The sequence below is a fragment of the Mustela lutreola genome, chromosome 14 (assembly GCF_030435805.1).
Source record: "Mustela lutreola isolate mMusLut2 chromosome 14, mMusLut2.pri, whole genome shotgun sequence".
Lineage (NCBI taxonomy): Eukaryota > Metazoa > Chordata > Mammalia > Carnivora > Mustelidae > Mustela > Mustela lutreola.
Window position 1 is genome coordinate 47,210,467 of NC_081303.1, and position 16,260 is coordinate 47,226,726.

A 16,260-nucleotide genomic window follows, 5' to 3' on the forward strand; every position below is an offset into this window, starting at 1 on the left:
TGGACAGGGTCTGTACCTCATCCCTCGGCCTGGGAGTTCTCCCCACCCCAGGCCATGACCTCAGGACAGAAGAAGGTGGATTTCTGGCTCTCCCGGGGACCTGGTCAAGAAAGACTCCTTTTTCCTGGAGAGAAGTCTCCCTGGGTTCCTGAGCTGAGCACATACTTTCTCCATGAGCGAGCAGGGACAGGATAGAGGGGCGTCTCCCTGGGGGCCTCACCTCCTGCACGTCACAGGGGAGGGAAGCGAGAGAAAGGAGTGGAGGGCCCGGAGACGCCGAGGTTCCATAATCGGGACTCGCAGCCCTGCCCCTCAAGAGCGCTCGCTCCCGCAGCAGCAGCGCCCTGCAGCTCGGCCCCGGCGGCGGCGCGCAGCCAGTGGAGTGGGTGGTGCAGGGCAGGGGCGGTATATCCAGTCTGACCGAGGGCGGGCCTCGCCAGTGCCAGCAGAGGGACAAGCCGGGGCGGAGGCGCCAAGAGCCGCCGCCGGGAGCCTCACCAGGACCACTCACTCTATGGCCCTCGGGAGCCGCTGAGCGCAGCAGAGCCGCGCCCGCCCGCTCGCCCGCCGCCCGCCTGCCGCCCGCCGCCCCTCGCCTCCCCTCTCGGCTCTCGCAGGCCCGGCCCGCGCCTCCCGACGCCATGAACCACTCGCCGCTCAAGACCGCCTTGGCGTACGAATGCTTCCCGGACCAGGACAACTCCACGCTGGCTTTGCCGTCGGACCAGAAGATGAAGACCGGCACGTCGGGCAGGCAGCGCGTGCAGGAGCAGGTGATGATGACCGTCAAGCGGCAGAAGTCCAAGTCTTCCCAGTCGTCCACCCTGAGCCACTCCAACCGAGGTAAAGGTTCGGCGCCCGCGCAACCTGGGCGCCCTGGCCCCGCGCCCCGCGCCCGCGCGGCCGGGACCCAAGGTGGCGCGCCTCCCGGGACTGCCGGGAGCCGAGGGACCGCGGGGTCTGCGCGGCCGGTCTGACGGGGTGCGGCGGCGGCGGGGGCGGGCGAGCGGCTGGCGCAAGCCCCAGGCTGGGGGCGGGAAGGCGGTTCGCGCGGCGAGGGGAGGGTCACGGCCAAGGCCGTCTCTCCAGCGCGCCGAGGCTGAGGACGGCCTGCGGGCCGGTACACCCGGGCCCAGAGTCGGGGAGGCTTTCTTACCCCAGGCTGTTCCGGGAACAGCACCCCCCGCCCCTCAGCTCGGTCTCCCCCGACCCCTCACTCCCCGCCCCTCCTTTGCGCTTCGAGTTACGCGGCGCCATCGGCAGGTAGCCAGGTAGCCGGCGCCCGGGCCGGTAGGTCTCCCGTCCAGGTGGGACCAGTGCGTGGCCGCCGGTCCGGGCGAGGGAGTCACGGTGGCGGGAGCAGGGGCTCAGGAGAGCGCAGCGGGACGGGGAGGTGCCGCAGGGAGCGAGGACCAGCGCTCGGAACGCGCAGCGCGTTAGCGGGAGCCTCACGCCTGGAAGAGGCGAATCTGGTTCGAAGGTCACGTCAAGACTAGTGCGCTCCGGAGGCTCCCCGAGGCCCGGAAGGGTGGCTGCGGATGCCCTCTTTGCTCAGTAGCTAGTGCAGAGGCTTTCTTTCCCACCGGATTCTCCCTGCCTCACTTGGCTTAAGTAGAAAGGAACAAGTGTCTAGAGGAGGGTAGGAAATGAGGTTGGCCAGGCTGGAAATCCCAGAAGGCGCCCAGCGCTGAGACCTCATGGTGAGCGCTTTTCCAGTTCAGGTGCTCAGCCTGACCAGCCATCAATGCCCTGGTCCCCACTCTCGGTGGAGAGGTCCCCCACACCGGGAGGTTAGGAGAAAGGGATAGGACTCCTGAAACTCAAGGAGGAAGGTACAATATCTGGCAGGGAGGGTTGTGGAAAATTTATAGACCACATACGTTAATACAAAGGATTCCCATAAGAATTCCACTCAAACTAGCAAACTTTCTGCTTATTTGTGTGTTTAGGTAAATTTAGTAAATGCTAATAGAGATTCTACAGACTGCAAACCAGCACCGGTCAGCCAACACTTGTTTATGGAGCCAGGCCTCTAAGAGAGAGTAAGGGGAGTGGGGGGTAGTAAAGAGGAAGGAGGCAAAAGAGACAGACAGACCCCTGCCCATCCCTCACACACACACACACACACACACAAACACAAACCAGCTCACGTGTCCTACTCCGGCTTGGTCTCTCTTCCTCTCTCTCTCACTCCCGAGAGGCCCCTGTGTAAAGCTGAGGGAGAGAAAATGGCTGGCCAAGGATTTCCCTGCATCCCGAACCTAAAAGGTCTTTGCGGCTGTGTGTGCCCTTTGCCCTGGCCTGGACTCCTGGTTGCTCTCCTGCCACACTTCTGCTCAATGTCATCCAGACTCCGGAGTATTTGCTTCCTCTTTTAATTAGTGCTTTGGTAGCTGCTGACCAACCTTTTTTGGAAGTAGGTTTGGGATTAAAAAAAAAAAATGTCCCCATTTCTGGCCACAGCGCAGTCACAGCTCAAGACAACCTACTCTCTTCTTGGCACAAGACTTAGCTGTCCCTCTCCCACTCCCATGCCATCCCCCGCCACAGCTCCATAAAGATCTCAAAAATCCCGGATGCTCCAAACACCCCTTCTCCTTCCCACCTATGGGGATGCGGGGCGTGTGCTCTGTTTCTGACCTTGCCCTTTGATGGTAACACCTACTCGATGGGCTCTCCTTCTCACCATCCCAAGGTCCTCCAGGGGACTCCAGCCAGGTGAGCTTCGACTTCCTCAGCTAATGCCTCCCTCTCCAGAAACAGGCCTCTCCAAGGACTGACCCTGTAGGTGTGTCCCCTCTGCCCTCAGCTCTGGCGAGCTTCCCACAGGGGCAGTTTCCCCAGAGGCATCCTATGTGGAAGAGGCGGTTGGGTCACTTGGAGCTGGTGTTTCTGGTTTATCTGGCTTTGTTTTCATCAGATTTCCCTCCTCTCTTCATCAGAACCGCCCAGGCATTCCCTATTTGCTCAGTGGCCATTCCTGTTAACTTTTCTCTCTTTTTTTGTGTTGGTTTATTTAGCACGCATCTGCTCTGGTTGCTGGGAGGGGTGAGCTGGGAGTTGTGGAAGGACCATACCTGGGGGTCATTGCTTTAACCAACTCCCCAACCCCATCCCGGGCACACTAGAATTCTCCTTCAAGAGAGAAGAGTCTAATTCTCTAGGGGATTTGGTTCTCTTGGGACCCCAGAATCCCACCAGGGCTCCTCGGGTTGAGAACATCCACCCCGGAGAAGGCAAGTCACACCTCACAGGTTCCCTGGCAGGTTGAAACCTCTCCTTGTACCTCGTAAAGAACAGTAAGGAATCGGCCACTGGTGGTCCCAGCAATAGAACCTGCTTTTCTCCAGAGTCTGTCCCCAAGAGGGTTCTCTTCTGTCTTGTTGGCAAGACAGAAGTCCCCAAGTCCCAGTCCCCAAGGGCTGCGAGAGGAGCCCCTTGAAAGGAGCCTGACTCTCAACACCTATTTCCACCCATGCCTTCCCCAAAACCAGCAGATGTGATAAAGGCCTCGCCCTGGTCAGGACGTCCCCAGGGAGGGAGGAGGGGGCTCGGTTTGGGAGACCTGCAGAAGGAGGCTGTTCTGAACCTGCCTGCCCATCTGGGCCTTTTTCTGAACTGGCCGCTAAGTATTGCTGTCCTGTGTTTCCAGAGTGTCCTTGCGTCTGCACAGCAGGGCGTCTTCTCAGACTATGGGAGGCGGAGAAAACCGAGGCGATGATGGAGCTGTTCAGCCAAAGATTTTTTTTGCTAGGGTTTTCCCTTTGCTAGGGAAGATTTTCCCTTTGCTAGGGAGACTTGACCAGCCTGGGACGGGAAAGTCCACACAGGTGTTTATCCTGAGCTGCCCTGGTGGGGGGGGGGGGGGGGGTCAAGGGTTAGTGCATCAGTTAGGCAACCCACACGGAAATATTTTCCCACATTCCGGTTCTTTAGAACATCACTCGGAACCTCTTCCTAAAGCTTAACCTGAATCTCACTTGGTCCAACTTCAGCGTCACCATGAATACACATCCCACAGACAGTCTAACGACACCGCCTTTCTTTTTTGTATCACTTCTCATTCCAAAGAAATCTCAACAGGAGCAGAGCAGAGTCATTGTCCTTGCTTGTTTCACTCCATGCTGAGACATCTGTGATTCCTCACTTTCAACCTTCTCCTTTCTTCTCTCTGACATGGCCAAACCTGTATTTCCCCCTCATCGGAGATAGGGTTGGGGCCACTCTGAGCCTATCCCCCACTTCGTCATGCTCCATCTGTCCCTCATAGGGCAGTTACTATTTAAGGCTGTCCTAGGGGGCAGGCTTGTGCTGGCTTGGTGGCCGTGGTGTGCACAGGTGAAGGTCCCTGCCTCGGGACCCGCCTTTGTTGGCCTTTCTGTATCCGCTTTTGGCTGTGTCTCGGCAGGAACCTCTGCCCGTGTGAGGTTCTGCTCATTCTACTGTCTTGAAAGTTGCCCGTTCCTGACCACAGACCATGAACGGACATCACTCCTGGGGTTGTTTTCTCGGGACCAAAGCTGGCATTGGAGAGGGTAAAGGGTGTCTGAGCTTTAACTTGTCCCAGCAGCGAAACGGCCTCATTAAACTGCAGATGAACCAATTCCTATTTCTTTACAATATATCTTGGCTCGAAGCTGAGGTTTTACCAGAATTTCCGTTCGCCTGTTACAACACATACAAAAATGCCAGGTATTCCAGAATGTTGTACAGCAAATGCTGTTTACCTGGACCCTGCTCCTTAGTTAAACTCATTGGCAGAAGTTTAAAAAAAAGAAAAAGAAAAAGAAACAAATGTTTCTCCCCATACGCCAGATTGTAAATATCAACAAGCCAATCATTTCAGGTCTACAAATCTGAAAACTATTTCTATCACGGGGATGGCCCCGAGAAGGTGTGTGATGTTTGGACAAAATAAGATGGAAGCATGGTAGCTATCCTCAGGTGATGTTCTTTGCAGATGCGCACTGCACATGCACACACACTTACATGCATATATACTCATAGCCATGCACATACGTACATGTAGGCACATTCTTACACACACACAGACCCCACCTTGCAGTCTGTGCGAGGGCAGGAGTCCAGGCTGGTGTCAGGAAACCTGAGTTCTACCTGGACGGATTGCTAACTGGTGTTTGACCTTGGACAAGTCATTGCCTCTCTCTGGGTCTCTACAACTGTACGAGATCGGATTAGATCATCTCAAAAGTGTGCTATGATGGTAGCCATCTCTGGAAATAGATCCCATTACTCCCTCCCTTGGCAGACTGTGCCTCCACACTGTCTGTAGCTGTCCTACAAAAAAACTCGTCCCCTCAGTGATAATCCCATGGTTTCCTTCTTGTAAACATCCTAATATACCAGAAGCCATCCACTCTGCTGCTCTCAAACCTGACTATATGCTGAAACCATCTGGGAATTTTTAAAAAGGCAAATGCCTCCATCCCACCTCAGAGATTCTGATTTCACACACGTACACAGAGACAGGCATAAAGACGGATAGTCATCTAAGGTGGTGATTGCTGATGACCGTGTTTTAGTCTGGATCCCCAGCAGGGGAGCTGTGTCCTCTTCTGACCTTTGTCCACACGAATCCACCACCCTGCCCCCATGCCAGCCCTGTCCCCACGAGATGCTCCCACTCCCTGCCCAGGCCTTGGGTTTCGTGGTGGCCAGGAACAGAGGATCAGAAAGAGAAAGGGGGGCTGCAGCAGAGCTGGGCTCGAACGCGTCCCAGCAGAGCTTGGGGGAGAGCCCTGTGGCAGCATCCCTCTTCCATACACGTGCCCAGGAGAAGGGCAAGAACCACACCAAAGTGCCTGGTGAGGTTGCGCTGAACTCCTTGCCCTTCTTAGGCGTGGAAGCTTCCAGACAGGAATGTCGACAACACTCCCAGCTGGCCTGAGCAGAAGGAAATGGGAGGACATCTGGCCATTCCCCTCCCTTGGGCACCTGAACATTCCCACGGGCACCCTTTGTGCCCAATCTTGAACCTCCCAGAGGTATATCCTCCCAGAAATGTCTTCAGGCAGCTCTTCCTAGTACCTCATTTAAATTCTTCTGGTGATGGGTTTAGCCTTACTGAGCACCATGAGTAGAAGAAATTTCCAGGGGTGAAATAAGAGCATTTTCAGCGCTGAAAGATAATGAGCTTCCTTTCCCAAGTGTTCTGCGTCGAGGAGCAGATGGGCTTTACATCAGCGTAGAAGCCAGAAGAGCTTATGGGACATGGGCCTTATGGGACACAGACCAAACAAGAGACTCACATGCAGTGCGGCCTGTGCTGTGGCAAGGCCACCTGACCAGCAAGGGAGAGGGATCAGGGGAAGGAGGAAGTGGAGGAAAGCGGTTTCAGATGAACTCTGTCCCTGTGGGCAGCCTGTTGGTCAGGCAGGCAGAAGTCACGAGTGCCTTGTCCAGGCAGACCCTGGTCCTGGGGTCAGGAGTAGGGGGCAAGCAGAAGATCTCTTGCTCCAGGGAGTTCTCAGCCTCCTTGCTTTCTGGGAGAAGGGCCCATAAGCACATGTGCATGTACACACACACACACACCTGTGTACAGAAACCACACTGAGGAACACACAGGCCAGCACAGAGTGAGTGGAGCAGCTGGCCAGAAAGCCGATCTGGTTACGCTAGAGGGTTTGGAGTGCCCAGAGCTGGGTGGGGTCACCTCTAGAAGAAGCTGATTTTGGTGCAGGGTGTTGAATGCAGGGAGAGGGTTTGGCTGAGAAGAAGAGAAAGAATGTTTCAGGTGCGGTGGGTGTGACCCATTTGAGGGCTTGGAAGGTAGAAGAGGATGAGTCATTCCTGCAAGGGTTGGCCCATCCCCGCCGGAGGGAGAAGCCCGTGTATCCCAAAAAAGAAGTGGCCTTCCGTAAAGCTTTGGTAGCCAAGAAAGCTTGCACTGCCCCCTGGGACACCAGAGAGAACCAGACCCTCGTCATAGGCAGCAAAGGCAAGCGGCATCCAGGGACACTGACGATCTGAGTGGTGGGTTTTTTGAGATGGCTTTTCACCCTGGAACGCTGACCCAGATGAGACAAGCTGTGTGGACAGAGCAGCTGGAACTGATGGTACGCTGGAGAAAGCAATACGTTCTCTGAGACCTTTGCTCTTTGACCTTGGGGTTCTGAGGGTAGGCAGATGCCTCCTAGGGTCAAGGCACAAGTTTGTCTGGCAGGCAGCTCCGCTGAGAAGCCGCCACCCTTTGCTTCTGGCGTGCGCACCCTTATGGAGGAAACAGTGGGAATGCGGGCGCTCGGCTACAAGAGTCCGGGGTGATTCTGTGGGGTGAGCTGGGTGCTGGGATCACCTCCCTTTACCCCCCCCCCCCCGACACCAAGACTCCTCCTCAAGGACGTAGATGTGCGTCTTCTCAGCTCCTCTCAGATCCTCCATCTTCCTGGATTACCCCACCCAGCAGGATGTCTTTGGGTGGGAGAAGGGCCTGATTGAGTAGCCTTCAAGGACCCCAGTCCCATGCTACAATCTGGGGGACATGGAGCCTCCAGGCATCAGGCACCGAAGCCCCTCGGCCATGAGGTGTGAACTGGTTGACAAAAAGGACCCACTTAGTCCAGGTTTGGCCCGGCCCCAGCCAGAGCCATGCCCTGTGCCCAAGATCCCAGGGAAAGGAGAGACATGATGCCTGCTTCAGTGAGTGCCCGAAGTACATGACGGTGGGTACTGTCACAGTCATGAGATGGAGAACCGACTACACCTGACAGTGCCCCTGTTATGAGGAGGCGGTCAGCCAGGGGTGATGGGACCAGGTGGAGTTAATCTGGAAAGGCTACCTAGAAATGAGTTGTGAAGAAGTCAGCAGACTTGATAGAGAAGGAAATGCTGTCAGAGCTATTACCATCACTGTCATGGAGAACCCCCATGTTCTTGCTGTTGAACCTGAGTTTCCGAGGGTAATGTGTACCATGCAGACACCCTAGGGTCAGGAGAGGGGAGCAGCACTCTTATTAATAGAGCTTACCTCACCTCCTACCTGCATGTCTTTGGTCATCGGGCACTCCTCTTAGGCCTTACCAGAACCTTTGCCAGAGAAGCAGTGCTGGCTGGTGTGATGGCAGCCTCTTTATCACGAGGAAGCCAAGCAAAGCATCTTAAGGTGGTGATCTTACCCCCAGTTGCAGATGGATCTTAGGGATTGCCTTCAGAAGCCACGTGGAAGGGCCTGGAGGCCTTGGTCCCACCAGAAGTAAATGCCATAGCCCACACCTGTTATCACTAAAGTCACCACTCTGACACAAGGACTGGCTTTTGGAAGCATAGAGCATTCCAGAGGTCTTATTCACCCCTGCCTCCATGGCAGAGAACTCTCTGCCTCCCACATGGAGGAGCGAGGGAGGCGGGCAGGCACAGGACATGGAGGAGGTACTTCATCTGATGACCAAGAGAGTCAGTGATGTCACTGCTGACAGATTCCCTTTTGAGAAGAAGTGGAGATCCCATGGGAGCCTGCCTTCCACTGAGCCTCCTGGGTTATGCCTCCCCTAGCAGAAGGCCTCCCTGGGGCTCCATAGAACTCTTTGTCTGTCACCATCCCGGATTTTCCTTCTAAAAGCTGCTGGCTGACCCGCAGCTGTCCTTGGGTGAGACATCCCTGCTCCCGGGCCAACAGCCAAGTGACCTCTGGCCCGTGAAACCCTGGAAGGGATGATAGAAGTAGGCTGTATGGAGGGGAGTCAGACAAGACCAGCTGTCAGCTGCCTCAGGGCCCGACTGTGTGTGCCTAGGGTCCTGCCTATAGCCCCTTCCCTGGAGTAAGCTGGGTCTGGATCTCAGCCCATGAGACTGCTTCTAGACTCCTCCTGACAAAGTGCAGCCTTTCCTGGGTGGGCAGCTTCCCAAGAAAGGAAGAGGAACCAGCTGCCTGCACTTAGTAGGGAGCTTGGATGAAGTCAGAGGCTCAGGGAGAGTCCCCTCAGGAGCCAGGCCTGGGCCCGCAGGATACCTCAGGGAGGACCCTGAGGCAGGCAGCAAAGGAAGTGGTGGTGTAGGCTTTGATGTCTCCTCATCCTCCTTGCAAGCTTCTATGGATGCCATGGGGCACGCACGGGTCCCTGTAATCACACAGCCATGGAACGCTGGCGCTGTATGGGGCCTTCGGGGCATAGAGAGGCCAACCCCTTCTTTCTACAGAAGCAGCTGAGGCCCAGAGAGAACAAGTGACTTGCCCAAATGTCAGAGCCAAGACCAATGTCAACAGCTCTGCGCTCCCAGGGCAAGTTATCTCTGCCACAGCCGATAACACTAATGGCCTGTTGATCCTCCATGATGGCAGGGGAGGGGATGGGAATCAGGGCCGCTCACCCCTCCTGTGTGCAATGGGGCAGTCCTCTAGGTGGCTTCAGACAGAAGAAATGGCACCGAGCAGAGACACCTGGCACATTCCAAAGCTGCCGCCCTCCCCACCCCTGGTATTCCTTCTCTCAGTACTACCCCCCCCCCCCCGGCCACCCATTACCCTAAAAAGGCTTAGGAATCTGAGTGGGTGTGGCAGAAGGGAAGGAGCTAATTTGGCCAGGTAAGATCACTGTCAAACCCTTCCCACTAGACGGGGCTTCTGACGCTGGAGTCTGACCACCACTTCTGAAAAGAAGTGCCCATTCCCCTTAGGAGGCTCTCACTGGATCCCACTTTCCGTTTTTCCCCAGAAAGCTCATCATGTAAAAAAGTGTAGGGCAAGCCTTGCTCTGGATGCCTAGGCCACAGAGCCCTGGCTTCCCCCTCATGCCGATCCCAGTGTAGGGAATGGTGGGACAGCAGGCAGGATGTGACTCAGGGTCCAGACAGCAGAGAAGGACGTGTTTAGAGGTAGAAGAGATCACCCTGGGCAAGGCTGGACAGAAGAGGCTTCCCCAAAGGGATGAGATCCCGAGCTTGGCCTTGGAAGATAGGTGAGATCTGAATGTTGTGGCCGAGAAGGGAAGGCAGACTCGGCCAGGGGCATGTGTGAGCAAAGTCATGGCTCTGTCCCAGTCAGCTGTGTTTCAAGGACAGTAAAGCAGCCAACAGACCAACTTTTGCAGAATTGGGGGACTGTCCTTTAGGGCCCACCTGGTGAAGGGGAGAAGGGAAGGCAGCCCCACCAGGAGCCCAAAACCCAGTTCGGATTTCTATGATTCAAAGCCATTTTGCCGCTAATAACCCTAATGACACTCTGTCCTCTTACTGAGCCTGTCATTTGTGGGTCTCCAAACACTCTGAAAACATTAATTAATCCTCACTGGGGCCTTTGAGGTTGGTGGCCACCCCCCTTCCCCATCTGGAGCATGTAGGAGATGAAGGAAGGGACAAGAGACCGTGTCATCACTAGCAGCGGTGGACTGAGATTTGGAACCAGAGTCTTGCCCTGAATTGGCTTCTCATCAGCTCTCACTGGTCTGTGGCTCTGACCCCAGAGCTCTGGACCTGGAATGCTGAGATCCTGCCAGTCCTCCCCCAGTGGGGAGCTTATCCTTGTGGAATGTGGATTCGTGATTCCCCAGAACCGAATGGCGGTGCTCCATGGCCCTCCCGGCCAACTCCTGGCTTGTAGGTGTCAACGACCCCCAGCAGCAAGGAGACATTCAGTCGGCCCAGGAAGGGCTCGGCCAAGATTTGCAGAGCTGTCCCTGCAATAGTCGGCCTGGGCCCTTTCTTGGCCCTGACCGTGGAGGAGGTAGAGTAGAGAGACAGAGACAGCAAGCAGATGATGTATTCGTTATTCTCTTCCTTCAGGAGCTCAGCCCTGGTCTCTTCCATGGGGCATGGTGGACCCAGATACTGTGGGGAGGAGAGGCGAGTGAAGAGCATGGCCACCCCTGTCCTAACCCCCTGCCTTTGTCCTCAAGGTTCCATGTATGATGGCTTGGCCGACAATTACAACAACTATGGGACCACCAGCCGGAGCAGCTACTACTCCAAGTTCCAGGCGGGGAATGGCTCATGGGGATATCCGGTAAGGAGCTACTTCCATTCAAAAAGACCCAGAATGTTCGTGGGGATGGTTTAGGGTTTGTGGCGGAGCAAACCTGTATTGGTTGCTGAGAAAAGTGACATGGGGTGGGAAGGGGCTGTGCTGGTCCCTGAGGTGAGGCCCAGCAGCCCCTACCAGGTCCGTTTGCTTGCCCATTACTTCGTGGATGGCTCTCAGTATAGTTTGCTGTTTGGGCTGATTGGATATTTCTAGATGTCTCTAATGGGAACATTTTAGAAAAAGCATTTTTAAAAGGGCATGTGTTTTAAGTCCATTTTCTAGAATGTCTGCTATGATATAGATTTGAGAGGGGTTTGAATTCTTAAGTTCCATTTATGGATTAACTTCGAGATCTTGAGGAAAATCCTAGAGGGGTCCTTCTGCTCAGTATGTGCCAATGACCAAGGACGCTGCTCTAGAAGTCCCCTGGAGCTGAGAGAGCTTGTCCCCTGTAGTACATGCTGGAGTGGAGTGTTGAGTTTGTAAGTTGGACAGGGGCACCTGGCCAGCTCAGTTGGTAGAACATGCAATGCTTAATCTCGGGGTCCTGAGTTTGAGCCCTATGTTGGAAAAATGAAATAATGTGCATGAAAAAAAAAATTGATGATCATCAGTCTTAAGGTTATTATTATTATTATTTTTTTAACTAACAAAGGTAGGGTTATTCTAGATCTTTTAATCCTGGCCCTGTCAGTTTCTTTCTGTGTGATTTCCAGCTACTATGCCCACCCATCCATTACTGAACAAATATTTATTTAGCCCTACCCCTGCACCAAGGTCAATGGTAAATGTTCTGGTTTAAATATACAAGCCACTGTAGGAGTTTTCCTCTTCTTCAATATCAGAGGTATTGGGCTAAATGACACCTTCTTTTTCTCTCTGTCTCCAAAATCTGTGACTTTCACTTATTTTGCTAATTCCAACATCAGCCTGTATGGTTCTTGGGAATTCTTTTGTGAGACATTATGCAGATGGAGCAAAAGGCTGCTTTTCCATAGGAATCTGGGGCACTGTCTTCTTGGGGCTCCAGGCTTCAGTGGCATTTGCTTTGAGTTCACATTGTTTACAAGTGTCACCCCTGAGTTTTGGGGTCCTGAGCAAGGGAGAGGGTGGGTGGTTTAGGAGTCAAGGGTTCTTTTTGTTGTCAATTTGATCCTTCCTTTCTAAGTTCTTGCTGGGGCTAATTGGGGAGTATTCGTTTTTCTTGTATGCTCCAGGTTAGGGACCAAGGGAAAGAGTTAACCGGGTTTCCTGCAAATTTATTTCCCTCCCATTTTTCTAATTTTTGATGTCAGTTGATATCCTCACTACAACATATAGACAGTTGGCTGAGCCCAGAAGCTGACAGATCAAGCACAGATGTAGATAAAGTGCTTTGACATCAAGAATGATGACCAGACCAAATCTGACTTAGAGAAAATGACTTAGTAGAAAGGCTTATATGAGACCCTGGACTGCACCAGCAGTATGAATGAATAATCCTGGATGGTACAGGTCTTTACATATATATTTCGTTACAAATCAGAGCCTCTAAAGCTTAGTTGGGTTAGTCCAGTTTCTACCACTCCATGGCTCTGTGACTTTAGATAAACTTCTTAACTTCTCTGAGTCTCAGTCTTCTCATCTGTAAAATGGGAATGAGGATATCTGTGTGTATACTTCACCCACAGGTTGATGTTACGTTAACAGGGAAGTGTTATCAGATGGGCAGTGTGAGGTCATTACACGTGGAAATTTGTAATCAAGAGCTGCAAAGGAATTCCTTCAGAGGTCTTTCTCTAGAAAAAAAATCTCCACATGATCCACGTTTGGCATTTCTTCTAGTTAATCAACTCTGTCTTCAATAATCTCAACAGCCTCTGATGCTCCCAAACTGCCCCCACCCCTCCCTGCGCCTGTTTTCTGACAATCCACGAAAATTCCTTCCCTTTCCCGCGCCCTAAGGCCCAGCCCTCCTTGCTCCTTCTTCGCTGGCGGGACTTCAGACATGACTCATGTCAGGGTAGCTGCTGAGGCACGTCCTGTCTCCTCTCAGCTCAGGAGAGGCTATGGGAACGGTGAAGAGCTGAGCACACACGAGGATTTGGCAGAGGGAGGGGGCGAGGTAGGGAGGAAATGGAATAATTGATATTGGAGCCAGGCATATAATCAGCCAAGGACGGGGCAAAACCAAGTGGGGCCAGGACTTAGGGAGAAGGAGAGGGGGACAAAAGGTAATAGAGCTCAGTGGCGGTGAGATAATCTACATCTGAGGGATTTTCCCATGGCTGGTACAACTGGCACAGGACCATTTCCTCCCCTCCCTTCTGGTGAAACCAATATGGCGGCACAAGTCAGGGAATGAGAGGAGCAGGCTGTGCTTCGTCTGCACAAGCCTCGTCAGCAGGTTTCAGAAGTTGCTGAAAGCTGCTGAAGAACCGTTTTCCCTCAGATACTTCACGTCCACGCCGTCAGCCAACTTGCATTGAGTAACTCCGGGGTAGGGCAGGGAGCGAGACGCGCACCGTGGACGCCCAGCTGAGGAGACTCGCTCTTTGCCCTCAGTGAACTTGTAGTCAAGTTGGGAGAAGCGTGGAGGTCGGAGGATAAGTCGAATGCAGGCAGGAGTTTCTCTCCTGGACTACTGCAGCAGTTCTGCAGTTGCTCAAAATATTTCCAGACCCTCTAAGAAAAAAATTTTTAAACACAACCATCAGTGTCATTTTAGGAGCCGTATAATATAAGAAAACCAGCCTCATTTCTTTACTGGCATGACCTGTGTTTCACCAGAAACAATATTAGCCACTTTGAGCCCCTCACTCCCCAGATTTAGCTCCAGTTCCAAATATCAAATGAACTTCAAATAACAAAGATCGGTCACCATGAAGTATATATGTTATTTAAATATGCAAAGGATCTGCGGGCAGTTCCCAAACAAAAGTTCTAAAAATCTTTAAAAAGCAATGGTGTTACCTTATGATTTGATCTTATATTTTATATCAGCAATAGTCTTCTAATTTAAATAGATGTATAACTTTACCTTTATAGTTGATGATCACTTATATCAAAAATTAAGAAAAGATTTTATTTATTTATTTGACAGAGATCACAAGTAGACAGAGAGGCAGGCAGAGAGAGAGGAAGTAGGCTCCCTGCTGAGCAGAGAGCCCAATGCAGGGCTCGATCCCTGGACCCTGAGATCATGACCCGAGCCGAAGGCAGAGGCTTTAACCCATTGAGTCACCCAGGTGCCCCAGAGAGAGTCTTATCATAAAATAAAACTTAAAGTTAGTCTGATACACAAAAAGCATCAAGGACTTTAAAGAAAGGGGAAGATTGATACAAAGAAAGTCATCGACCCAGTCAACTCTCTATCAGCCATTCCAACCTCCTCCTCCTTCAGAGACGTGACAGGAGCCCCAGGATGGCACAGACCTCAGGGAGAGGGAGGATTTAGGGGAGGTGGAGCAAAGGATGGGGCAGTTTTTTAACCCCGCTGCTCAGTATCTCGGATCAACAGACTGTGCCGTGCTCTGGTTCTCAGAACCAGACTAGTGAAATATTAGGGCCCCAGGGAAGCTGACACTTTACAGCGGAGGATATCCAGGTCCGGAGAGGGTATATTAGCAAGAGTCACATAGCCACTTAATAGGACAGCAGACTAGACCCCTGGCTTCCTAACTCCTAATCTAATGGAGTTTTGCTCTCATTACTCCAGACTTCCGATAGTCTCTTTATCTGAGGTTTTTGTTTTGGTTTGGTTTTGGTTTTCACAACTCAATATTTTAATACCACAACCACGTTTTAGGGACCTACAAGAAACCTACAAGTTTAGATCCCTTCATTTCCTCCCTCTCCTGTCCCCCAGTCAAGCCTACTGTTTCCCTGAGCAGCCAGTCTCACTCAAAAGCAGGAGAGCAGCCATTTTTTCCTTCCTAAACTCAAGCTGGAATCACTCAGCTCTAGGGCCTAATGGGGGTCAGGGCAGAGGCGCCAAATAAAATGCAATAAAATACAATACTTGGGACATATTTACACTAAAATGTTACTTGTTGTTTACCTGAAATTCAGATCTGGTATTTTTATTTGCCAAATCTGGCAACCCTAGGTCAGGGTATCTTCCCACACATCCCCCATATTAAAAACAGGACTTCCTTAAGTGGTCCTCTCCTAGGCCAGAGACGCAAACAGAATTACTTCACGCCATAGCCACTGGTGAGAAAGTAGAAGCTGTTTGACTCCTATTAGGGGATCTTGTAATGGATCCCTTGAATACCTTCCTCTGGGTCAGCTGAGACCAAGTTGAGGGGAGTAGAGAGCTCGAGGCCCTGGAAGGCATAGCCCTTCCATTCCAAAGCTGAAAGTGGGTTCCTACAACAGGGCTTTGTCCTAGCTGAGGCAAGTGGACAATTTTGATTTACAGGGAATGTTTCTGGATTAAGATAATTATCTCTTTTCCTACCATCTCCAGCTTGAAAAGGTTTTCCTACTTACAAATCAGGCATTCAGGTCTTCTGGGAGGTCACATCAAGTAAAATGTTCTCCGGTTAGGAACTGAACTAGCCCCTCCCGCCCAGGACCTGATTTCTAGGAGAGGGAACCCATGTGGGCATCGTCAGCCGGGAGGTCTGGACTAGGGCACACCTGGGGTGCTGCCATATTGAACCATTCATCCATGCTCAGTTACAGTCAGCCCCATGCTCCTCAGGGTGAGAAACCCCAGGAGTATAACCAGGGAAAATTCTGCTTTTGTCCTGTTTATGGTCCCTATTACTCTACTTTAATCCAGGATTCACTGGCAGATCTTTCTCCTGAACCATTCTTAACTGAACTTGCCTAACTGACGTGCCAGTATTTGATGATCTACCCATGACAGCGTTTTGTGGACATGTTAGAGACCCTGACCCTGAGAAGAAGTGATCCTGCCCAACCCATACCTAAAGCCACCTGGGTGACCCGCTTTTACAGACAGAGGGTTGAAACTGCATGAAGCTTCCATAGGGGATGGGAAACCCAATCACAGTGTTCTCCAGTTAGCCATGTGGTTGGAGTGTCCACAAAAGCAGGGCCCTGAGCCAAGTACTCTTACAGAGGAGCTGCCAGAAAGAAACATGACAGGATCCTTGCCCTTGAAGTAGAAAAAGAGACCATCTTCACCAATCCACAGTTAACACGGTCTGTCCCCCACCCCCCCAAAAAAAAGATTGGTGTAGAGGAATAAGCCTTGCCCTTTGGCTAGGAACTTCAGATCTAAATCTTGGCTTTGCCCCTTAACTAGCTATGTGGTCTGGGCCGGTTCTTAACCT

The 16,260-nt window shown here is 52.4% G+C and overlaps 1 protein-coding gene across 1 annotated transcript in view; it reads left to right on the forward strand.

The window, feature by feature from the left end:
• Positions 1–241: 241 nt before the first annotated feature.
• Positions 242–16,260, forward strand: part of PKP1 (plakophilin 1) — a 50,109-nt gene continuing 34,090 nt past the window's right edge. The window contains exons 1-2 of the mRNA XM_059146340.1: positions 242–843; positions 10,851–10,957. Of these exons, the coding sequence (XP_059002323.1) occupies positions 642–843; positions 10,851–10,957 (309 nt within the window). The 5' untranslated portion in view covers positions 242–641. The remainder of the gene's footprint in view (positions 844–10,850; positions 10,958–16,260) is intronic.